Source organism: Urtica dioica, chromosome 6 (genome assembly GCF_054948205.1).
Source record: "Urtica dioica subsp. dioica isolate 48M chromosome 6, U.dioica_male_clone48M_v1_H2, whole genome shotgun sequence".
Classification (NCBI taxonomy): domain Eukaryota; kingdom Viridiplantae; phylum Streptophyta; class Magnoliopsida; order Rosales; family Urticaceae; genus Urtica; species Urtica dioica.
Window position 1 is genome coordinate 41,856,977 of NC_142761.1, and position 24,347 is coordinate 41,881,323.

Genomic DNA, 24,347 nt, shown 5'->3' on the forward strand with positions numbered 1-24,347 from the left:
CTAACTAGTGAGTCTAATTTTGTTATTTTTTTATTTTTAGGTTCAAAAAATGAAATTTCTCTTTAAGTTCTTCTATTTTATGAAATTCTTTCAAAATATTTTCATATGGTTGCATAACAAACTAACAAAGTGAAGGACACACATATATATGACATATATACATATGTATAAAAGAACGATAATTGTCGTCGGATCAGCGCGTCAACACTGTGACGTGGCTCATGCAATTAATCCCACTTTTACAAAGCTAATGTATAAAGAGCTAACATTTCATAAAAACAATAGATGTGCATTGTTCGATCTCTTGGATGACTAACGGATGTCACCTATCCCGAAGTAATTACATGTGAGGCCAATTATACTTAGAATTAAGTACATCTATGGTGCATCAATTAACTTTCAATCATGAAAATACACGAGTAAATGTATTTTAAATTTTGCTTATACACTTTTAAATTGTGATATAATATCGACTCTCTGTCGAGTTTGGTGTCGCTATCTCATCTTAAAATAAGAAATAAAAGATTTTGGGTTCTAAATAAAAGTTTTTTTTTTTTTTTTTGAGACGATGAGTCTTTGACTTTTTGTCCGAGCCGGCAAAGGACTCTCATGTGAGAGTTTTTTTTTTCTTTTATATATATTTTTCACAGTTTTAATCGAGTGTGTCGTAATACAGGATTCTTGACTCTTCCGGGACATCCTCCGAAACTCAAATTCGTTGTCATCTGGACTATTGTGAGCCCATATTTCTCGTGCAAACTAACGTTGTCGACCCTATTTCAAATTAAGATCTTTTTTTCTTCTTCTCTTTTTGCTTATGTTTCAACAATTTAAATTTACATACAGCTTTTTAAGTTTCATTATATGGATCCAAATATCAAATATAATATACGTTTAATAATATGTGGGCATAAATTTAAGTCGATAAAGGCTCCTAAAATGCAATTTGCAATAAGGAAATACACAAGTTTACGTCAGTGGAACGTGTACCCGTAAAGACTAGTAAGTCACCATTTATGTATTGAGGTGTGGAGCATAATTGATCGGTTTAACGACTGAAAAACTTATGACAATGATTCGTGGATCGACCTAGGTGAAATTATATTGTAGAGTTATTAATTTATGGTATTTTGGGAATTTCATGCACGTTTACTAGCCCTAACGTTTTCTTATTTATACTTTGTGCGCTGATTGTGTTTTAGAGCGCAAGAGAGTTGTAAACACATTCTCTTCCGATTTGGATTTTAGTGATAATCTACAGCGGCAAAGTGGATATTACTTTCGCATTGAAAGTGAACCAGTACAAATATGTGCTATTGTTCTTCGTGTTTTTGTGTGTATTTCGCTTTCTTTTTTTTTTTAAGTCGAGATTTAGGGATAAATTCTAACACTATGTTGTAATATTGATTGTTCATGATCCACTTTTTATTTCATGAGTTTTAAAATCTCCTTTTATTTTATTATAGTTTAAGCTTCTTTTTTTATATAAATATTGTAATCAACATATAATCATCGAGGACATCTATACTTTGTTTTTGTTGTTGGTGATTAATGCACCTTAAATAACTAATTTAATGCGGAAAAGAATAATTACGCTAACAAGAGCTAATTATTAACATGGTTATTAAACAAGATCTAGATGACTTAATTAATTAATCATAAGAAACTTCATCAACCAACCATATCAGATAAAATACGAGTTTAAGAAAACTTACAGTTTTTGGCTCACGAACCGAAAGCTTTCACAATCCGTCTTCGTCTTGAACGTACAAGCCTCAACACGATCAGATCTGGAACTCATCCTTCAAGGACTCGATGTGATGACACCAAAGTCTTCCAAAACGTAATCTTCGAGGAAGATAAGACAAAAGAGTGGGCTTCGTTATATCTCACTAGATCTGGAAACGAGATGTTTCCGATCTTTCTCTCTTATTTCTAATAATGGAATTGAAGCAATTCCGATGGGAGGAAGGAGAAGCAAGCACACGGCCACAAAGGAGAGTGTGTGGGCGTTTTTTAGCTGTTTGGCTAGGTTAAATTTTACTTCACATCAGCCTTCTATTTAGCAGTTTAAAAAGTATCTTTATAGATTCCAAAATATTCTAAAAGATATTATTTTCTTTTATTGTGTTCACACTAGTGGATTAAATCTCAGCCATTGGATCTCAACAAGTGAATCATATTCTTTCTCTCATCCGTCAGATCAGCATCTAGGATTTTATTTTATACAACAGTATAAAATATTTTGCTGTTGAGAAAATCTAGGATAATATATTATCCTAGATTTTCTCATAAATATCCTCATATATTTAGCTAAATATTAGGAGAGAATATATGAAAATATATCTCCTATTTATTCTCATATATTTTAGGAACTATAAAAAACAGAAAAAATAGTGGTTACCACACCAGTGCAAAAAACGTCCAACACCGTAGGGGGTAGGCGATTTTATGTTTTTTCAAGACCCAATAGATTTAAGCCCATTAAACGCTTATTTACTTGTCCAACAATAAATAATAAGTTTATTTACTTGATCTAACAATAAATAAACAGCTTTACTATAAATATTTATTTAATTCCCAAAATACTCTTTTTGGAATTAATGTTGTCGATCACTATTACAACAAGTGAGATTATAATAATACATACATACTATTATATTAACGTTCTTATCCACCTTTATCGAAGCCGAATCGGGGACGATTGACCTAGTAGTATAAGCTTAACAATCTCGATAAAAGACAAAATATTCCTTTTTCTTTTCTAATCGAATTGTCTAGTCTCTTTCAATACTCCACCGTGTAATGCAGGACTGAACCCAACTTTGATACTAGAATTATATTTACTCATCGTAACGAGTGTCCATTGATTTATCAGTACGTGATCATGACCCCCCAGGTTCTGCCCGTATCGAGATAGGTCAATTTGTTCCGTTATACTTTTCTCGTTACATATAAGCCCTAAGCATTGTTGCTTCCCCAGCGAAAGATTGAACCGAACGTAAGCCAACTTCGGAAGTGTGCACAATCAATCGGTTCTGGAATCAACCCTTAGGTGAGAGAACATTAACCTTCTTTCAGGAAGGCTGGATTCCGTATCTGTAAAACACTTTCTTCTACAATCATGTCCCGACTTCCCAAGACACCTATTTGATCAGCGTATAACTAGCCTTTAACGTGGTGAGTCAAAGAAGCCGGTAACATGATCTAGAAGTCCATGATTACTTCAGGATATTAGTTCAAGTGTCACTGTGACCATTATAAGCGGTCTCGACTAGTGCATCGTAACGGTCCTTAAACGACGCATCTATCCAAACCAAAGCATGTCCAGGTCGTACACCTTCTGCAAGTGTATAATGGTCCCACTGAGTGATCAACCATCACTCATGTTCCACATATATGACTTTATATAAGGCTTTCCAGGCGCATATCAGTCATCGACCAAGTTTTAGTTCACCGTCCGATCTCGGATACCCAACATGCGATTCAGTTTGATACGGAGACTATAGATGATAGTTGTTATTGATTATGAATGTTATCAGACCTCAACCCACTAATCATATGATGCTAATAAAGTAACTTCTTATTTTATTTAGTAATCATCCTTTTCTAGTTGACAATATTCCTAACATTCGTAACTTCAAAAAAATATACTCAAATAACCTTTTGATTGATCTACAAACCCACTCTCCTTTATCTATATGTTGATCTCCGCTCCACTTTAAAGCTGGAAACCAAAATGAAACCCACAAAATAAATAATAACGAATTAACACATTAAAATCAGATTGCCATTATTTCTCCATAGCTAGCTAGGGATCATTATTCAACGGACCCAGCCAAAGACTAGTTATGTTTGTTTACTGATAACCTTAATTATCAGAATTAGTAAGGTGGGGTCCAATAATACAAGCATCATTGCCCACAATAGATAATTTGATTGAGATTGTATATTGAATATATAGTGTAATGGGTGGGTGAGTTGTATATGTAACTAATAATAGAACATAAAGTAAAAGTAATAGAACATAAATATATATATGGGTCTTAAACTCATGAAGCTCCTTCAACTTTATTCTCTTGTTACGGCAAGTATTATTATTTTGTTTTTATTTATTATTATCTCACTAGATATGGTCCCCTAAACTTTATATATTATGCAATTAGTCCTTTTAATATATAAAGTTCTCAATGAAGTTTTTTTTTTATATATATACATATATATATATATATATATATATATATATATATATATATATATATCGGACAATGAAGTTGATTTATTAACCTTTAAATGCATGTACGTAAGGTTTTTAATGCGCCGGTGACCTCCGAATTTAATTTTTCAAGTAGTTGTATTTTGTTTCTTGAATTTTTTATTTTTTTTTTTTTTTTTTTAAATTTACTTTCTTGCATTTACCTCATTTAACACTTAGTTATTGGAATTTGTATTCTTTGAAAACTTTCCTTCATACTTTGAAATAGCATAATTGTAGTCGTTTAACGGGTGCCAAACTGCTCAATTCAATACCATACACGATCAATGTAATTTAGATAACATTTATTCTCTATTCAAGATGTATTGCATTATATAAACTTCTGGCCTGATTACATACTATGTTATGTTATGTTGAGTTGTAGAGCTTACTTTATCAACAAAATTATGAAGATTTTAGGATAATTATGCCGCAGGTAAAGCGCAAGAGAAAATTATAAACAAAACTCTTTATTTGGATTATAATAAAATCTTCATCGTCAAAATAGACGTATCTTGCATTGAAAGTAAACCATTATATGTATGGGTATTCTATTTTATTCTTCGTCTATTTGATTTAGGAGTGTCGTAGCTATTTAGGTAATTTCAAACTTGATTTATAATAACTAACCAACATTTCGTTTATTTTGATAAATTAGACATTTACTAAAATTAACGTATAATTACCAAAATTTATGTATGAAAATGCTAAAGACAATCATGTAAAATACTATTTTATTAATGAGGTCACGTCACCAAATACGATTAAATTTTAAACATATTTAAAACGTTGACTAAATTATAATGTTTGAAATGGCGTAATCCGCGAAATTTTTCTTGATTCATATTTTGATTATGTCGGATTAGGGACTCAAATCGTAACACCTATATATTACAGAGACAAAAGTGAAGAACCATTCTCATATTGTTAGATTGATTGACAATTTAAATCAGACATTTAATAACCATCACTATCGAAGTGTAAAATATGGCTGTCCATGGCATGTATTACCTCCTTTTCATGGACCACTATATTAGGTTTGATTTTTTTTCATCCGACCACCCACTTTTCTGCTAATGATCATACTGGGAAAAGAATAATGCTCCTTTTTATGCAAAAAGAAAGAAAAATAGGAGATGAAGAAAAAACTATATAACAATATAGGTGAAATTTTACCGTATATTCGTTAGTTTATAATTGAATTGAAGCATTATTAGTGTCTTTGATCGAGCAATTCTAGAGTTTAGGACATTCTAATTGGTGTTATCTTCATAAGGTGTAATCTTTTATAAAGGAAAAAAATCGTTTTAATTGTTTTCGAGATTTAGTTCTTTGCTCCAAAATTATTTCAGCACATGTTCACTATCTCTTTTATATAAAATATAATTAATCAACGGACATGTGAATCTTAACATCTCTTCGGTTAAGAAAATCAACACACTGCTCGCAGTTATATATGTATTTAATTATTCTTAATCAATAAATTATAAACTATATTTCTTTGAAATATTTGTCTACTTATATAGATAGTTCGTATTTATAAATTGAATTGATGAAAACTTATTAACTCTATATATTTTTCTTCTAAAATTGAATAAAACTTTAAAAAAATGTATCAACTTCTAATTATTTTTGAGCTTCTAATTATCAACTTCTCTTTATTTTTCTTTTTTTGGTAGAAACGGAAGTTTACATATAATACCTAGAACATATACGTACATTACTATTTATTTTCCCGCTCAGATGTCATATTACGATAAAGTAGGAGGTCAAATGCAGTGAATCGGATGAGCTTGATCATTATTGCATGGAATATCCAAAACAACAAGAAATGACTAGCTGGCTAGCTAAAATCTTGCTGTCTTCACTAAATGTTCAAAACCAAAAATCACCATACCCTTCACGTACACGAAACAACCCAGAAAACAAAAAACAAACAAACAAATTTATTTATTTGACTTATAATAAATAAATTAATTAGAAATTTATCGTAACTGACCCTTCCATATCTCTTTTTAAGATTCTAGCCAAAATTTCAGTTTATTAAAAATGAGTCCATTAAGTCTGTAATAAATTAATTACCTAAATAATAAATTAATTAGCTGCGAGTTAGATAAATTATTTTTTTAATAATACGAAATTTTGTCTACTTAAAAAAAGTGAGACTATTGAGGACAAATAAATAACATTGCTTAGCTGTGTGACTTTATTTAATTATGATAATTATGCATCCACTTAGACCAGGTAACCAACTAGTTTAAGTCCCTTCATACTCTGGAAAAAAAAAATTGTTAACTCTCCTAAAAAGTTAGATTAGATATTTGGAAATGGCTTTTCTAGCTAATTAGTTAATTAAAATAGATGAATTTGTAAAATAATCAAAATATTTATATAAAATTAATAAAATAATAAAAATTTGTTCAAAATTAGTGTTATCGCACGAAAATGAACAACTATTTAATGATTCATGCCGTTTGGCCCAAAGTCGGACCAAGTGGCCACACTTGAGCCAACCGAGGGAAACTCGAAAGTCTCGAGTTGTCGCTCTTCTAGCTCGAAGGCGTTCTTTGCTCACGGATATCTAAGAATAAGAAGAAGAGAGATCAAGCTTAGAGGGGCGCAGAGGCAATGTCTCTGGCGCGCTCCGACGCTCAATATTAGTATGATTGCTATGTGAGGTGGGGAGCCGATATTCGTAAGTGAATATTTAGGAAGATTGTATGCTCGACAGAGGAAACAGAGTGCGGAAGGTCTTCGGCAGCATTTAAGAACTCTAGAATTGAGTAATCTTGAGAGAGAATTGTGTGTGTATTTTCCTTCTTTGAGGAGGGGTATTTATAGTGCTTGGGACACTTAGGAGAGCCTCTTGGTCGTTTGGCATGGAGCGCACATCGTAATTTGGTGAGCGTGGGCGCAAGGAGCAACGCGCGCGCGTTTGCGCACTGGCGCACCTGATTTTTAGGAGCTCGTGATGAGGGGTTTTCCTCATCTCACGGGCGTGGCATGCCAAGCTTTTTACACGCGCGCCTTGGTGTGGCGCGTGTGCGTGCTCTGACTCACGGTCGGGCTTGAGCTTGATTTTTTGGCCCGTTTTGAGTGAGTTTTGGCTCTCTTGGGCCTTGATGGGTTTTTTAGTGGCCCGTCGTTGGACCATAAGACTCGAAATTCGATGCGGATAACACTGAATTTAATGTTTCGGATTTACTGAGAACGATCGACAACAATTAGTTTTAAATATTAATTACTTGTCACTTATCAAAAATCAATCAAAACTTAAATAATATTAATTGACAGTAATAATATTAATTACTTGAAACTTATAAAAAATCAATCAAAACTTAAATATTGATACATTTAATATCAAATGTGTAACATAATCAATCAGTTCGTGATGAAATGTACAACAGAATCAATCAGTTTGTGACCGATTTGATCCTCAATTTGTTAATATTTAAGTTTTGATAGATTTTTGTTAATTATCAAACAAATGATATTATTGTTGTTAATTTTTATAATCTAATATACGTGCGTGTCAAGTATTTCCCCCCCCCCTCTTTTTTTTTTGGGAAAATAACACATTTATACCCTGTGTTTTAGTGAAATGTCGAGTTTAACCCTCAGTTTTCAAAAATGTCGAGTTCATACCATCTGTTTAACTAAAATGACGAAATTATACCCTGAAATGAATAACAGCGTCACAAATCTCCCTTTCATTGATATTAACTCTTATATAAGAAAAACCGAATCAAATCTAAATCAGTACCCTAATTTCCAAATTCTCAATTTTGAAATAAAAATAGCCTTAAATTGAAATTAAATAATAAAACTCATACCGCCAAAGAAATGACTTCATTCCGTGTTCGAATTGTAACTCTAAATCTTGGATTCTCTGTTCGAATATGCGATTTTGATGACTATCAACTATCGATGTTTACCCATTTGCCTCTTTCTGTGATCTTCACGATTAAGAGACTGTTGTTTATTTTTTAGTTTTTAAATAAATTACATATGTAGCGCGAATGAATAAAGATAATTGGTGTTTATATTATAAATATTATAGTCAACGTCAATGAAAAGTCAATAAAAAGAATATTTGTGACACTGTTGTCTATTTCATGGTATAATTTCGTCATTTTAGTTAAACAGATGGTATAATTTCGTCATTTTAGTTAAACAGAGGGTATGAACTCGACATTTTTGAAAACCGAGGGTTAAACTCGACATTTCACTAAAACACAGGGTATAAATGAGTTATTTTCCTTTTTTTTTCTGGAAGTATATTAACTCTTTGTCTTAATCCAATTTCGCATTGGAATTTGGAATGATATACTGAACTACTATGATTGATGGTCCAAGAAAGTTTTGCCAAACTTTATTCTTCCATACCATACCCCGTTGGCATCCACCATGGAAATTTAAATCACAAATGAAAAGTAACTTCTCTTTGGACAAAATCATTTGTTACCAAAAAAAAAATAATAATAATAATAATCTATCAAATTATACTGTTATTTTTGTATTTATTATTAAATTAATCCTTATGTTATTTATGATTTAATCGAAACCTAAACAGGTCCATAATACTCTTAGTTTATATGATTATATATTTTTATCATGCTCATCAATTAAGACCGTTCAATTCTTTTATTACATGTCATTAATAAACTTTATGTCCATAATACTTAAAATATGGAAATGTATATTGAATGTCGAGAGAGTGGTTGGGGTGGTGATGATGATAACCCAAAATATAGTAACCACTTCTTTGACAAAATCACTAGGTTAAAAATGTAACATAAAATAAAAAATAAAAAAATGATTTACGTGTCATTTTAACACATTTAACTAATTTGCTCTGGTAGAAATCTCACACGTACTTCGACGGAAAAGTTTTGGATTCGAACTCCTGAACGGCACAAATGTATGCTCCCTTACGAGTGAAGTATTTATCATCTTTCAACTTAATATTCATGAGCTAAATCATGTGATCTTGATTAATAATAACACATGCGTTTGCAAATCTTGATTAATAATGTTATTTCTATGAAAAAAAATAAATTAAACTCTTCACTTTAGTACTTTTTCTATTAACAAAAAAATTAAAATTAGTAGCTAGCTAGCTCTACAAATTTGTGAGCCTATGACCTAAGTGGGACTGAATAATTTTTATAATGTTCATAATTCCTTCTTAAAATTTACCAAAAAAAAAAAAAAAACCAATCACACAACAAAACTCGTTATGTGTCCAAACAAAAGTTTCCAGCTTTCGTGGTGAAGCTTAGCTGGCAACAGCTTTGAGTGCTATTCCCTCACTCTCTTCCCTTACCTCTTCCCATACCTTCCCTTTTTCACTTCTCTTCAATATATGTATATGTGTATATATATATACCCACTAAGCAGTGACTTGTAAAACCATCATCAAACCCACACAAACAAACTCTCTCTCTCTCTCTCTCTAGTTCTCTTTGAAAAATGGGGTTCTCACCAAAGAAGAAATGGCTGTTTGTTATAGTGAGCTGTATTATGGTTGCCGTGGGGTGCGACGCAGGGGATTTCAACCGGGATTTCGAGCTGACGTGGGGTGATAAGAGGGCAAAGATCTTGAACGGAGGTCAAATTCTTTCACTGTCTCTGGACAGAGTTTCTGGGTCTGGGTTTCAGTCAAGAAAAGAGTATTTGTTTGGGAGACTTGATATGCAACTCAAGCTCGTCGCTGGAAACTCTGCTGGGACTGTCACTGCTTATTACGTAAATCCTCTGTTCTAATTGTTATAATATAATATTATGGATATGATTGTTGATTAGTGAGTATAGTCAAACCTTTCCTATATGGCACGTTCAGAAATTGTGTGTGTTTATTTATAATTGTTTTCATGTGATTTGGAAGCTTCTTTTTTCTAACGTTGTAGGGTTAGATTTTGTTAGCAGGTGGGTTATCAAATTATAGGTCTTTTTTTTTTTTAAATGGATTAGATTAAGACCCTACAATAAAACACAAGAAATTCCAAACAAAATTTGTCGTTTTGTTACACGATGATTATATTTGTGGGCTTTCCTCACCTTGACATTTCAGTTTTTTTTTCAGATGGTATGAGAAAATATTTTTGTGTATTAAATTAGAGGTAATTAATTTTTTTTTTGTTACTTTGTTGCAGCTTTCTTCTCAAGGGCCAACTCATGATGAAATTGACTTTGAGTTTTTGGGAAATGTTAGTGGTGACCCTTATATTCTACACACCAACGTGTTCTCTCAAGGCAAAGGAAACAGAGAGCAACAATTTTATCTATGGTTTGACCCAACTAAAAACTTCCACACTTACTCCATCATTTGGAAGCCCCAACACATCATGTAAGGCTTCTGATCCAATTTAATTAATGGCTTCTTACATGTTCTTTTATAGATTTTGACATAAAGATTACCAAGCTAACATCATTTTACCAAAATTAATTAAAGCTTAAATGAGTCATTCAAATAATGTAATATCCTTTTATAATTTTTGTCACAAAATAGTTCGTTTTTGTGACAAATCGATCACGAAATAATAAAACGATCACAAAACAACAACAAAAAAGGTACGAAAGATTATTTTTGTAAACAAATAACTCTCTTACTAATTTAAATAATAAATCTATCGAATTTCGGGTTCTAGTTGATTTTCGTAAAACGACACAAATTTTATAATATTTCTGTCGAAATTCTTCTCTTTAATTTTGTATTCAATTTTTTTTTTTTTTTTTTGTTACAGATTTTTGGTTGACGAAGTTCCCATTAGAGTGTTCAAAAACTCGGAGACTCTTGGCGTTCCTTTCCCAAAGAGCCAACCAATGAGGCTATACTCGAGTCTTTGGAACGCCGATGATTGGGCCACAAGAGGTGGGCTCGTCAAAACCGATTGGGCCAAAGCGCCTTTCACGGCCTACTATAGAAACTTCAACTTCAGAGATTTCAAGGCCAAAAGCCCATTCTCGGACTCCACTTGGGAAGCGAATGGGCTTGATGGGCCTAGCAGAAGAAAGCTTAGGTGGGTCCAGAGGTACTTCATGATCTACAATTACTGTGCCGATCTCAAGCGATTTCCACGTGGCGCTCCGCCAGAGTGCAAGTCAAGGTTTTGAAGGGGAAAAAAAAAGGTTGTTTCTATTCTACTTTCTCCAATGGGTTTGTGAAGAAAAGAAAAAGAAAAAGATGTTCTTGATCTTTTTTTATGTATAAAGGAAAAAAAATGGGGTTTGTGTTATGGGTTATGGGTCGGGTTAGTGTTTTGCAACTTGATGTTTGGTAATTATTTTCTTTTGTAATAAAATCCTTGTTTTTTTTTTTGTTTGTTTGTGTACAATTATCCGTGAGCATCATTATTGTTCCATATGATAACGGGAAAAAATTCAAAAAATAAATTCTTTTTACTCTGAAGATTGTTATGAAAATAGTTTTAAATTAAATTTATTTTTTAGAATAATAGATTTTCAGACTCTAAATATTTATTTTCTTTATAAATGAAACGGTAAAGTATATGAATCCTAAAATAGTAAAGAAATTTTTAAAAATAATATGTGCACATCAAGAAAAATTACTACTTCCACTATAAGAACTTTAGACAAATTGGTATTCACGAAAAAAATGTTGTATTAGATTTAGAACAAGAGACACAAAATGAAGTGCACACTACAAAGGGTGTTTTTTATAATCCCCTTTTAGTCATTTGTCATTAAAAAAAAAAAAAAAAAAAAAAAAAAAAAAAAAAAAAAAAAAAACTCGTATTCGTATTCATGTCCAATTCCCAAAAACATAATTGAGGAGCCTGCAATCTTTAGTAAGTAATAAAAAAAAATCACGCCACAATCGTGATGTAATAAAATAATACTACTAGTTAAATATGTACACAATAAGATCTAATCACTATAATTCGGTCTTCAATTTTGTAAGACATATAATCCTACTCTTTAAAAAAGTTGGATCCTACGATAGTTCTGAAAATGAAAGCTTGTTATGTTCCCCTCATTTTTCTTGATGTGAATGACCCAAAAGCGAGGCAAATATTTTACAGCCAAACGCAATAAGTAGATTGCAGACATTAGAACTAAGAATAAATGATATTGATTAAAAAAAAAAAGAAAAAAAATTGTTGCTTTCTTCTTATAAACAACGCTTCTAATCCAAAGAAAATAGACAGCCCGAGAATTGAATATAATATTCTACTTAGACGATTGTACACGAGTACTTGCCTATCGCCGCTTCATGTAAAACTCTCTCGTCCTTTAGTACTTCATCAACTGAAACATTTGCCTGTACCTTAGTAGTAACATGTTCTTCTTCAACGCGATTTGCAAACTTGACTCTAGGACCTTCAACACACTGCAAGGAAATTAAGCCTAATCTTTAACTCTCAAAAACTTGAGATAAATTCATAACAGCGTACATTTAATATAGTTGGTGTTTTTCTTACAGTAGTTCGACAGTGAACGCCGAGATCATAGTTCATATGGCTGAGACAGTTTTTCGCCGCTTCTTCTGCTTCTGATGCTTTCTTGCAAGCCTCTTTCACCTTACATTAAAGAAAAGTATAATAAATTAGGATTCAAGTTACGGATTCGCAACAAAGTATCTACATCGATAGACCACAGTTTCAATACACAGAATATAAATCCTAATATCGAGATTTAAATCAGTATTTTAGTATAAAAAGTACTGAAAGTGCTAGGAAACCAACTCACGTTGGTAATATGATGATCATGACCCAAATCAGCAGACTTTTCTAAGACACTGCGAATATATGACAGCTCATCAACCAACCCTAGGACCAGTTCTTCGGTGTCTTTCATCTGGTTCCTCGAGAACTCAAATGCTCGATCGGCGTTTAGTCTAAACGAAGCGCAGTTCAAACAAGTGCAAAGCCCTCGGCATCCTCTCGGGTTACTTCTGAGAATTCCCCTTTTGATTCCACCGGCAAGAGTTCTTGAAGGAACCGGGCTATCGAATTGAGAAAAGGGTTCACATGGCTTAACGTCAAATCCCACAACCGACCTCAACGATTTCCCATCAGCCTCGGAAGTCACCAGACTATTCTCCGACATGACGGGTTTTATCGATTTAGATTCAGAGATAGTTGAGCAAAGCAGTGGGACCGGTTGGCTATTATCGTGTAGACGCTCCGCAGAATTTTGATTGCTTGGGGGTGTATCCAATGCACTGTTAAAATCTGATGATACCTCTTTAGCTAGCAACGAATCTTCTTTTTCTGTGTTGATCGGCACTTGGATTTCATTAACATTTTCTGGCGATATCAGATTTTCTTTGTCTGTACGAACTGGCATTGGTTTTACAAAAGAAGCATGTTCCCGATTCTCTTCAAACACGACGTTTGATCGTGGTGCTGGTTGTACTGAATCCTTTTCGGGGGTCAATTCAAGCTGAACAGTGGACTTAGGATCTACAAGTAGGATCACGAAGAAAATTAAGAGTTGAAGTGAAGTAAAACAAAAAAAAATGTATGAATTTGACATTGAAGGTGTTATGGTTGGGCGAAAAGTAAACCTTACCAAGATTATCTTTGGCGATATCCATGAGAAATGGAAGCATTCTTCTATAGCTAAAAGAGCCCGGACTTCTGAACAATTTTGTTCGCAAGCGTGGCTTTAAAACCTGAAAAGGGGATATGAAACTTGATATCAGGTCGACGGATTAAAAAAGACATAGGTACCATATACTCATATAAACCGAAAAAATATAAGATCATCAGGTTTTATTACCACTCCTCCGCATGTAGAGCTGATTCTATGTGTTGTTTTAGAATCCAAGCCAGAGATTCCGTGATTCACTCCATTGGACACGTCGCCGTTGATATCCTTATCAGTATTGAGCATAACAATGTCGGCCGTTTCAGCTTCGCTTCTTTCTTCTTCTCGTTCGACAAAAATCTCGGCGTCCGGGGGTGTCATCTGATTGGATTCTTCGTTCGTATCATCAACTTGATTCGCAACATTCGAAACAGACTTCTCTGTGTTCTCAGATAGCTTGACGAGTTCAACGTCTCTAACAAGATCAGAGCCATCAGCAGCGGAAGCAAAATCTGTGTTTCCCGATCCTCCATCTTGAACCATCATAGAAATACCCTCATCCATGTCAATTGGCATAGTAAGAGTGACCAAACCATTCGCTACCGAGTTTCGAGGAGAAAGATAGGTATTGGTCGTTTGAATGTGTCCGTTCCCAGATGGCTCCGAGGAACACTGAACGGACTCGATCGGCTTGCAATCAACACCCGATCCAACCTTGTCTATGGAGTTAGAATCTCCTTCGCGACGTTCCGCCCCCGAGAATCTGTCTTCGTCACTTTGCACATGTTCCAAAGTTTGGAGTTTCTTATCTTCCAAGCCCTTGTTGAGTTTCGGGCATCGAACGATCTCTCTATCTCCTGGAAAATCAAGTATCAAAATCAGTTATCTTATATTGAAATGGGTGAGTACACATAGGATTGGATTATTCACTAAAATCCCAAAATCACTCACGTGGGTTCGTTTCAGATAAGTAAGGTAGTAGTCTTTTGTAGCTGAGAGAGCCTGGAGCGATGAACAACTTTTGTCGAACACATGGTCGGATAAACTGAAAAACATTCAAACCCAAAAATTAAAATAAAATAAAATAAATCGCAATATTCATTTTCTTTTGGCACCACTAACATCTAAATGAACCATAAAGGAAATAAAATAAAATAAAATAAATCTCTGGGTTTGTGAAAACTTACAGATTTGGTCTTGGAATCGTTTTCAATTGAAGGCTTTTCGCATTTCTCAACTGAAACTTCGGCTCCTTTCTGAATCCCTATACCGATCTGTTCGGCCTCGATTTCCTCAGAATCGACCAAGCCAAACTCGAACCCTAATTTCTGGGTGACCATGTCTCTGTAGAGCTCGGAGTTGGGAGAGAAAATCCGATGCGAGCGGAGATCCTTGACGGAGTTGTGGAATCGGAGGCCCGAGCTTCTCGGTCTAGGCCTTTTTCGAGGCGATTCGGGTCTCTGAGACTTGGAATCAGTTGGACCGCCATTGAAATCGTCGATTGTACCGGAGAACGGCAGTGAAGGTCGCTTCCGGCTCTCCAAAGCTGTCATGGCTGACGAGAGAGAGAGAGAGAGAGAGAGAGAGCGAGAGATGAGAGAGAGGTGAGAGAGGTTTTTGGCTCCAAAAGTTGAGAGAGAGTTAAGCCAAGATATATCGTGGCGGGAAAGAGCTGTGAATTGGCGGGAAGTGCATCTGAAAACGGGTCGGGTCTGACCCAACAATCCGCGTGGGAATCTTTTGGTATTCTAATTTTGTCCATAACTTTAGCTAAATAAAAAAGAAAGTTCAATAATTATTATCAATAGGTTAATAGTTTGAGGACGAAATCGGAATTTTTTAAAAAGAATTTAAAGACTAAATTAGCAAATAAGAATTGAAGTAAAAGTTTGTTTTAAAAAATAAAAACAAAAGAGGACAAGTTTAACGAAATAGAAGTTAAAAGATGTATGGTTTAAGGATGAAATTGTAATCTTAAGTGAAAGCTTATTAAAAATGTCACCAATCTAATTGAAGTTAAAAGATATATGGTTTAAAATGTATTTTCTTGTAATGGGAATGCCCACTCTTTAGAGTTAAGGAGGATATTGTGTGGTCGGGTCTTATCCCACTTTGTGCTATGAATGAGATTATTGTTAATTATAAGAGTTTAGGTGTGTTTTTCTTGTAATTATGATATTCACTCGAAACTTAAGTGATTGCTTTAATATAATTCTCTATGGTACTGTTCACTTGTATTTAAAAAAATTGTATTTTTTTTAATATTATTCATTTTCGGATCGTCATTTGAGTGATAGACAAGACAAATTTTCCAACATTATAAAATAGAGTCAAATTATCAATTCTGAAGATTCCTTTCAAAAAAATCAATTCTTAAGATTCAATATTAAAGGACTATTTGTGCCGATCAGTCTTATAAAATTACACCAATACCTACTTAAAATTTATTATTCCAAAAAATACTTATTTAATTAATTTTGTAAGATGTACAGTAATTTTCTTATATTAATTATTAATTTTCCTTAAATTATTTTCACTCATAAATTATAGATGATTGATTATTTCGTTTGTATCTATAATCAATCAGCAATAAACTATAAAACATTGTAAATAAATATTTCATGCTTTACTTGTAAACAGTAAACACTCCAAGATAAACTGCAACCATTTAATATAAAAGTGTGATGATAATTTTATTCATTTATTTAAAATGGGTGATTTTCTAAGTTTTGTCATTAAAAATAGAGTGTTTTCTAATTCATCTATTTAGTTCGGGTATTTTCAAGTTTGTTCATTTCGATTTTATTTATATTGTCATATATGTATAAACATAACAGCTGAACAGAAATACACATACCAGATAAATTGCCGCACCATAAAAATGAAAAAAAATACAATAAGACCGCCGAACAATGGTTGAAATCGAGACCTAATTACCGAGGCGATGATCTCAACCCGCCTCACCTCCTCGATCAAAGTTCTCTATAAAAAAATCAACAAAAAATGTCAAACTTTTTTATTCGGCTCAATGATTTTAAACTAAAATATCAACTTTAATATTATTCTCATTTAGTATTTGAAAAATGTGGATATTTGAGATACTGCCTAATTTTCTTCCAAATTTACGTTGAACATATGAGATTTATGTCCAAAAATTTATTTCGGATTATGTTATGGTATTGAATCCTAATAATTATTGACATTGATCTTCTCTCAGTTTCTATAAGATCTTGGCATAAATACTATGAATTTTATAATCCCATTAGCTATATGTATGATTATTAACCCACCTATTATGATTAAATATGAAGCAAAAAAAAAATTAAGTTATAAAATTTAACTAGCAGTGTAAATTTCTCGAAACAATCTAAACCGGGCTATGTGCACCCTTAGAACATTGACTAGATTGATATAACAAAATTTATTGTGATTAAGTGCTAAAAAGGGAGCCTCTCTTTTTATGTATTTAACATTTTGTTCTTACTAATAGACTTTAACCACTTTTTTTTTTTTTTTTTTAGATTCCCAATTTCATTCCAATAGTACAATGAATTGCTAAATACTGGACTCTCGCAATCTAGGGTGCAGTATTGACCGCTTCGCCTAGCAGCACGACATTTGTATTGCTCTCCCACAACCCCGTTTTCACGGTTTAAGCGGCTCCCATTTCGATTTTTATTTATTTATGAAAATACTCTTTGAACTATTGCGTAAGTAGTGTTGTTATGTACAAAGTCAGATTTTAAAACGATTTAGACCTTAAAACACATTTTTCAATGAAGAATATTGTGTGAGACACGTAAAGTGTGTTTGTAAACTTGTTATGTGATATTTTGATTAATCATGCTTCTTGGCCATAACAACAAGTATTCCAAAAGCTTATTGTGTTTGGTTTTCATTCCAAAAAGTGTTTTTGACTTTTTGAGATAAAAAAATGGAAAACAAAAAGTGAAAGTTGCGTTTGGTTTAATTTTTCGGAAAAAAAATTTCAAAATTTTTTGAAGTTGTTTTGTAAAAGAGTAAAGAAAACTGAAAACAAATAAAATGTGTTTTGTAAAAAAAAATTATTCTATTCTCTCCTCATTCTCCTTCAAAAACAAAAAATGAAAATTATACCCAACAGTTTTTTCAATTTCTCAAAACAAAAATGAAAACTGTACCAAACAGCTTTTTGAAAAATTATTTTGCATGCAAAATAATTTTTCAGTACAACTACAAAAATTAGAAAATAGAAAACAAAAACTTTTTGAGTTAACTACCAATTTAGGATTCTTCAGGATTTTCTTGTTTTATACGTCAAACAGAGTGATACAGCTGGCACGGTAGTGCTTTTCTCCCATTACAAGTCTGGTTGCGATTCTAAACTTGAAAACAGAAAATGCTTCTTCTTCCAAGTCTTCAATCTCACTATTCTCAACATCTTGCATTTCTCAATACCCATATTTTATTATTATATCAAAGTATTCCAATGGGACTGCCTTCTGAGCAATTTGCATTTCCATATATATACTGACGTGGACGTGGCATGGACTAACGGCTAGGAATTATTCCAAATTTTAATATTCAGTTGATCATTAAGGTCCATTTGGAATCCGAAAACTAGGAGAGAAAAAAAAATCATCATATTTTTCTTTTGTTGTTTTGATGGAAGAAAAATATGATGGAAAAAAAGAGGGAAATGGAAGGAAAAATGTATAACTAAAGTGGGGATTCCATTTTTCGGAAAAAATCGGATGAAAAATGATAATCTCTCCAAATTTGTTTATGTAGGAGACCAATTTCTGTGTATCTTTTTCACTTTCCCTTCAATTTTCTCCTCTATTTTTCATAACTTCCAATTACAACTTAAAATTTTAATTTTCTCTCTTATTCTCCCTCATATTTTCATTTTCTCTTGTATTTTCACTTTCCCTCGTATTTTTCGAGTTCCAAGCGGAGTTAGGATATATATATATATATATATATATATATATATATATATATTTGGAATATCCTATGATTAATAAAATAAAAACAACTTTTCAATAATAAATAATTTTTGGTGGATATAGAATTCATGCATCGGGGCTTATTGTCATCAATATTACCGATTTATGACCGGTTAATTTATAACTGTTAAGTTAAATTTGACCAATTTTTTCCTAATTGCCCGATTTTTTTTATTTTTTTATTTTTTTTTTATTTTTAAGGCCTCTAGGAAAGAAAAAATAAGGTTAACTTTAACCTTAACTGCATTGGACTAATTAAGGTCAAGTTGTGTACCATATTCTTGTTTATATTTGAAACGGATTGATCTGTTTCTTGGTTCCAAAAGCTTAATAGCTTAGGATTCTCCAGGATTTTCTTGTTTTATTCGTTAAACAAAGTGATATAGCTGGCACGGTGCTTTTCTCCCATGAGAAGTATCTGGTTGCCATTCTAAACTTGAAAACAGAAAATGCAAATTCTTTCCAAAACGTGGAACCAAAGTTTCTTGCCTCTTATATCCGAGAAATTATTTTCAACTTAATCCTTCTCTTCTTTTTCATTTCTTTCGTTTGCTTTGATTGCTCTCTCTCTCTCTCTCTCTCTCTCTCTCTCTCTCTCTCTCTCTCTCTCTCTCTCTCTCTCTCTCTCTCTCTCTCTCTCTCTCTCTCTCTGGTTTGATATCTTGCTGTTGTGCTGCTATGGCAACCTATGGTAAGTTTTCATTTTCACCACATTCATTTAGTAAAATATGTTATTCATGGAGTGCTTATCTTTAAATTATAGACATTATATACTGCCGTGTATATCATCAACCAGTGACGGAGCTGGCTAAGGCCCAGGGGGGGCTTAAGCCCCCCCTCAATTTTTTTTTTTTGCACTTTTTCCCCATTTTAAAAAAACTTACATTTTTTTCCCTTGAATATTTATACTTTTGGCCCAATTTTTATAACTTTTTTACAATCAAGCCCCCCCTGAAATTTGTTTTTCAAATTAGCCCCCCCTGATGGGCTTTTCTGGCTCCGTCACTGTCATCAATATTATATATATATATATATAGACCTCTTAATTATACGTCATAAAATTAAATAATGTTTATCTTTACAAATTCAAGAGAAGCAGAATTGGAGACTACAAATACAAATAGGTGGATTATACGATGTACTTTGCACGAAGATCTTTTAAATTATCTTCATGCAAATATATATAAAAAAAAAATAAAAAAAATTGATTGCGTATTTTTTTTTTTTTTTCATATTGGCTACATAGGGACGAACTAGAGGTCTTTAAACTTGTGGTGTGGTTACTGTTTGACCCTTCAATATTTTTTGTATTTTATATTTTTAAGTTTTTTACTCATTATATCCGGACATCCACTTTTGGTTGTTCAATATTCCAGTTTCAGAGAGATCCTCATTGCACAAGGATCCTCTGTGCCTGAGAGATGAAAAGTTGAATGAAAATAGAAGATGCGAATTATGCAAAAAACCGGTGGTGGCTCCTTTCTACGTCTGCAATGAAATATGCAAATGTTACATCCATAAATCATGCGGCGATTTGCCTCTTGAGATCAACCACTCTTTTCATCCTTCTCACCCTTTTCACTTGTTCGGGTCTGTGTCCGGGTCATGTACAGTTTGTCTCAAAGACTTCAAAGATTATTCTCCGTTTTACATGGGCTACATATGCGATCTCTCAATGGACTTGGAATGCGCAACGATGGTGATGATGATGTCATCGGTAGGGTCTGAACAAGGCCTCCAACACTCGAGCCATCCACATCCTCTGTCTCAGCAGATTGTTGTTGTCTCGGAAAGTAAGGCAGTGAAATGCGTGGCTTGTGAGTCCGTGATTTCAGGCGAGGCTTATGGATGTGATCACTGTGACTACTTCTTGGATAAACATTGCGCCGAGTCTCCACTGGAAACTTCGCAGCATCTTCTTCACCCTCACGACCAGTGACGGAGCCAGAAAAGCCCATCAGGGGGGGCTAATTTGAAAAAAAATATTCAGGGGGGGCTTGATTGTAAAAAATTTATAAAAATTGGGCCAAAAGTATAAATTTTCAAGGGAAAAAAATGTAATTTTTTTTAAAAATGGGCAAAAAGTGCAAAAAAAAAAAATTGAGGGGGGGGGGGGGGGGGGCTAAGCCCCCCCCGGGCCTTAGCTGGCTCCATCACTGCTCACGACAACCACACTCTTTCATTCGTTGTCACCGTAGAGAACTTGAGCTGCAGAATCTGCGAGATGAAAAAGGAAAGCTTGTGCAACTTCAAGCTCAAGTGCAATCACTGTGATTTTGAGTTGTGCTGGAAATGCCACCTCACTGTGAAGAATATCATTACGTGTGAAGAGCATGAGCACAACAAGCTTTGCTTCGTCGAGAGAACTCTTGGTGGAGAGAATGATATCGATCGCTGCGACGGCTATGATGCTTATTGTAATCGACCTGATCTTATCGGGGACGCTAATATTCTGAAGGAGTTCAAACACGGTGCTGTGTCGTCGATACTGAAATGCTTGTATTGCAATTTCAAACTCCACTTGCTTTGCGGTCCCTTGCCATCCAAAGTTAAGGACGAGTGTCATATCCACCCTCTCACTCTTCGTGACTCGCTCATTGAAGACGACTCTGGAGAGTATTACTGTGATGTTTGTGAGACTGAAAGGGATCCAAGGATTCGCATTTACTATTGCAAGGAGTGCAAATATTTTGCTCATGTTCACTGCCTAATTTCGAAGGTGATTCACTTATTACCTCCATTAATGTTTACTATATACAACTTTGTTGAATTGTTTATAGTAATGACATTTAGTGTTTGATAAATTTAGTCTGACCGTGCAATATTTGGGGAACTAGACACACTATAAATGTTTACGTCTAATTAGTGTGGAGATGAACCCATGACCTCTTCAAAATAATTAAAAGACCTGACCACTAAACCAAACCTTTAGGTATTATTGTTTATATTTTAAATGTAATTTTTTCTATTTAATAAATAAAATAGATATTCATTATGGTCTATTACAAAAATAACTAACTTAAACGTTTGACATTGTTAAATATCCACTTTCAGACGTAAATCTTATGTAAATAATCACTTTCATATACTAAACGTTCGCTATTTACATAAGATTTACGTCTAAAAGTGGCTATTTACCTAAGATTTACCAAACGTTGGCTATTTAGCAATGTCAAACGTTTAAGTTGACTGTTTTTCTAATTTTCTATATTCATTATTATATAAATATGGACAGATTTTTTTTAAATTTTTTTAATAAAGACCTTTTACAGGAAAAAAAATATTATCTATCGATCATTGAAACATGATATGTTCAAAAAATATGTTTTTATGATTGAGTGGGTAAGAAGAAAGGAAAAAGAAATTTTGAAAGTTCATATATACCTAGATCTAGGCACGAAGCCAAGTGGTGGCCGGGGGGCTATAGCCCCCTCTCAAAAAATTTTTTTTGCACTTTTTACCCAGTTTTTCATTTATTTTTACATTTTTTTACCCTCAAAATTTACAAATCAGCCCCCCCTGAACTTTTTGTTGCAAATTAGCCCCCCCTAATTTATATTCTGGCTTCGTCCCTGCCTAGATCTAACACTGTTTAAATTTTAAAAGGATTACCATACCCATTGTGTTTCGATGTTGTTAGATTTTGCGTGCGTTGTGGGGAGAGCTTGAAGGTGTCAAGCTGAAGGCCCTCAGGAAAGAAACTTGCAAGGAAGAAGAATCGACAACGCTGACATTGAAGGATCTACTAGACAAACTAACACCGATCTGGGTGAAAGAAGAGCTCAAAAAATATTACAAATGGGAAAACACTAGATCATCTAACGACAAAGGGAAATCGTCTACGCTCTTGAGTGACGAAGAGATCGATGACACTCTACGGCTTTCTCGCTTCACACGTGACGAATTCACCCATTTCTTTGGCAAGCTAAAGAATGATTTCTATTTAATATCTCCCTTGGAACTGAAACCTAGCGATTTGGGGTTAAAGTTGGTCAAAGTGAAAGGCTACTTCATACCTCACTCTCTGGCCGATGTACTCAAAACGTTGTTGCAGCGTCACGGAGATATATTCTATGGGGATCACTCTGAGGAGTTCAAAGGCTTCGTGCTTTTCATTCTGTGTCAAGTGGTTAAAAGAATGAGCGAGACTATGGTGAAGGACATAACCAATGAGCTTCTTCGAGAATGGTATTATCATTTGAGCTTCCTGAAACTCGCTGGTATGAAACTTGGGGCAGCTCATAGGCAGTTCGAGAGGCTTGTGGATGCATTCTTGGGTTTTCAGGTGCACAGACTAGAGAGCGAAATCCCGACGGAGCTGGAAAGAAAGAAGGCGAAGCAGCAAAGGAAGATCGCGGTGTTGGAGCGTAAGTTGGACAAGTGCAAGGAATACAAAGGATCGTCTGAGAAATCAGAGTACATGAGGTATTGCCTAAAGAAAGCTTCTGAATTGGAATGGAGGGATGGTCGTGCATGTTTTCCTGAACAACACGATCAAACTCCGCCGTTGATTTCAGAAGAAGAGTGGCTAAATTATTTGTAATATTATATTCATGTTGGATAGTACGTGTTGCCTTGTTGAGTTTAGTTTCAACTTAATTAACTTCTTTACATTGGTTTTAGTTGTGTTTTATTTATTTTATTCAAGTTATTCAAAGTGTTGTACGTATGAGTTAGATGAGAAGCCTGATTGAGACTAAAGTTGAAAATTGAGTGGAAAATATGATTATTCAAATTTCTACATGTGGAGTCCACGTTTTTCAAATTCTTACTATATTTTCTATGTAAAGTATAAACTTTTTTAATAACTTGACTTGTAAATTCAAGTTTAATTAATGAGCTTCCGTTGTTACAAATAAATTCTTAAGTGAATTATGGTCCTATTAGTTTATCGAATTAATTTAAAATATTTTAAGGTAATGAAAAATCTCGGAATAAATAAAAGATTTATCGAGTTCGTCTCGAATAATAAATTAATTTTCAGAATAAATATTATGGAATCTAATTTAATAAATAAATTCTCAAGAACGAGAATTATTTCCGAGAAACCTTGAATATATTTGAATTAATCAAGATCGAACGATAAATTCTCGGTTCGAATCGTATAATTAAAATCCGTTCGGTTATGGATTTAATTAAATAATTATGTAACAATTTTCAGGACCCATTTGAAAGAAATTTTGAAAGTGGGGTCTGTTCGAGCGTGTGAGAGAAAAGAAGGATTTAAATGAGCAATTATGGAAACTTGTCCGTATAAATACCAATTCATTTCTTTATTGGGAAAATAACACATTTATACCATGTGTTTTAGTGAAATGTCGAGTTTAACCCTCGGGTTTAGAAAATGTTGAGTTCATACCCTCTGTTTAACTAAAATGACGAAATTATACCCTCTGTTTAACTAAAATGACAAAATTATACCCTGAAATGAATAACAGCGTCACAAATCTCTCTTTCATTGATATTAACTCTTATATAAGAAAAACCAAATCAAATCTAAATCAGTGCCCTAACTTCCAAATTCTCAATTTTGAAATAAAAATAGCCTT

The 24,347-nt window shown here is 33.5% G+C and overlaps 3 protein-coding genes across 4 annotated transcripts; 2 read left to right on the forward strand and 1 right to left on the reverse strand.

The window, feature by feature from the left end:
• The first annotated feature begins 9,636 nt into the window (after nt 1-9,636).
• On the forward strand, nt 9,637-11,574 carry XTH16 (xyloglucan endotransglucosylase/hydrolase 16). Its single transcript, XM_089617823.1, has 3 exons — nt 9,637-10,003; nt 10,411-10,604; nt 11,002-11,574. Exons 1-3 carry the CDS (start codon nt 9,728-9,730, stop codon nt 11,369-11,371), a joined length of 840 nt encoding a protein of 279 aa, XP_089473949.1. The 5' UTR covers nt 9,637-9,727; the 3' UTR covers nt 11,372-11,574.
• A 498-nt stretch (nt 11,575-12,072) lies between these two features.
• On the reverse strand, nt 12,073-15,398 carry LOC149394271 (uncharacterized). Of its 2 annotated transcripts, none has more exons than XM_089616342.1 (7): nt 14,998-15,398; nt 14,762-14,855; nt 14,003-14,667; nt 13,793-13,895; nt 12,968-13,683; nt 12,700-12,798; nt 12,073-12,608 (listed from the first exon to the last, which is right to left on the reverse strand). In XM_089616342.1, exons 1-7 carry the CDS (start codon nt 15,361-15,363, stop codon nt 12,453-12,455), a joined length of 2,199 nt encoding a protein of 732 aa, XP_089472468.1. In that variant the 5' UTR covers nt 15,364-15,398; the 3' UTR covers nt 12,073-12,452. The 2 variants fall into 2 exon arrangements, with proteins under 2 accessions (XP_089472468.1, XP_089472469.1); XM_089616343.1 differs by having other exon boundaries at nt 12,487-12,625.
• Nucleotides 15,399-21,015: 5,617 nt separating this feature from the next.
• On the forward strand, nt 21,016-23,476 carry LOC149394272 (uncharacterized). The gene is made up of 2 exons (XM_089617721.1): nt 21,016-21,517; nt 22,439-23,476. Exons 1-2 carry the CDS (start codon nt 21,023-21,025, stop codon nt 23,339-23,341), a joined length of 1,398 nt encoding a protein of 465 aa, XP_089473847.1. The 5' UTR covers nt 21,016-21,022; the 3' UTR covers nt 23,342-23,476.
• The last annotated feature ends 871 nt before the right edge of the window (nt 23,477-24,347 follow it).

Coding starts and splice junctions, on each gene's coding strand:
- XTH16 (XM_089617823.1), top strand. CDS start 9,728: ATGGGGTTCTCACCAAAGAAGAAATGGCTGTTTGTTATAGTGAGCTGT. Junction 10,004..10,410: donor GGACTGTCACTGCTTATTAC/GTAAATCCTCTG, acceptor ACTTTGTTGCAG/CTTTCTTCTCAAGGGCCAAC. Junction 10,605..11,001: donor TGGAAGCCCCAACACATCAT/GTAAGGCTTCTG, acceptor TTTTTGTTACAG/ATTTTTGGTTGACGAAGTTC.
- LOC149394271 (XM_089616342.1), bottom strand. CDS start 15,363: ATGACAGCTTTGGAGAGCCGGAAGCGACCTTCACTGCCGTTCTCCGGT. Junction 14,856..14,997: donor ACGATTCCAAGACCAAATCT/GTAAGTTTTCAC, acceptor AATGTTTTTCAG/TTTATCCGACCATGTGTTCG. Junction 13,684..13,792: donor TATCGCCAAAGATAATCTTG/GTAAGGTTTACT, acceptor TCCTACTTGTAG/ATCCTAAGTCCACTGTTCAG.
- LOC149394272 (XM_089617721.1), top strand. CDS start 21,023: ATGAAAAAGGAAAGCTTGTGCAACTTCAAGCTCAAGTGCAATCACTGT. Junction 21,518..22,438: donor TTCACTGCCTAATTTCGAAG/GTGATTCACTTA, acceptor CGATGTTGTTAG/ATTTTGCGTGCGTTGTGGGG.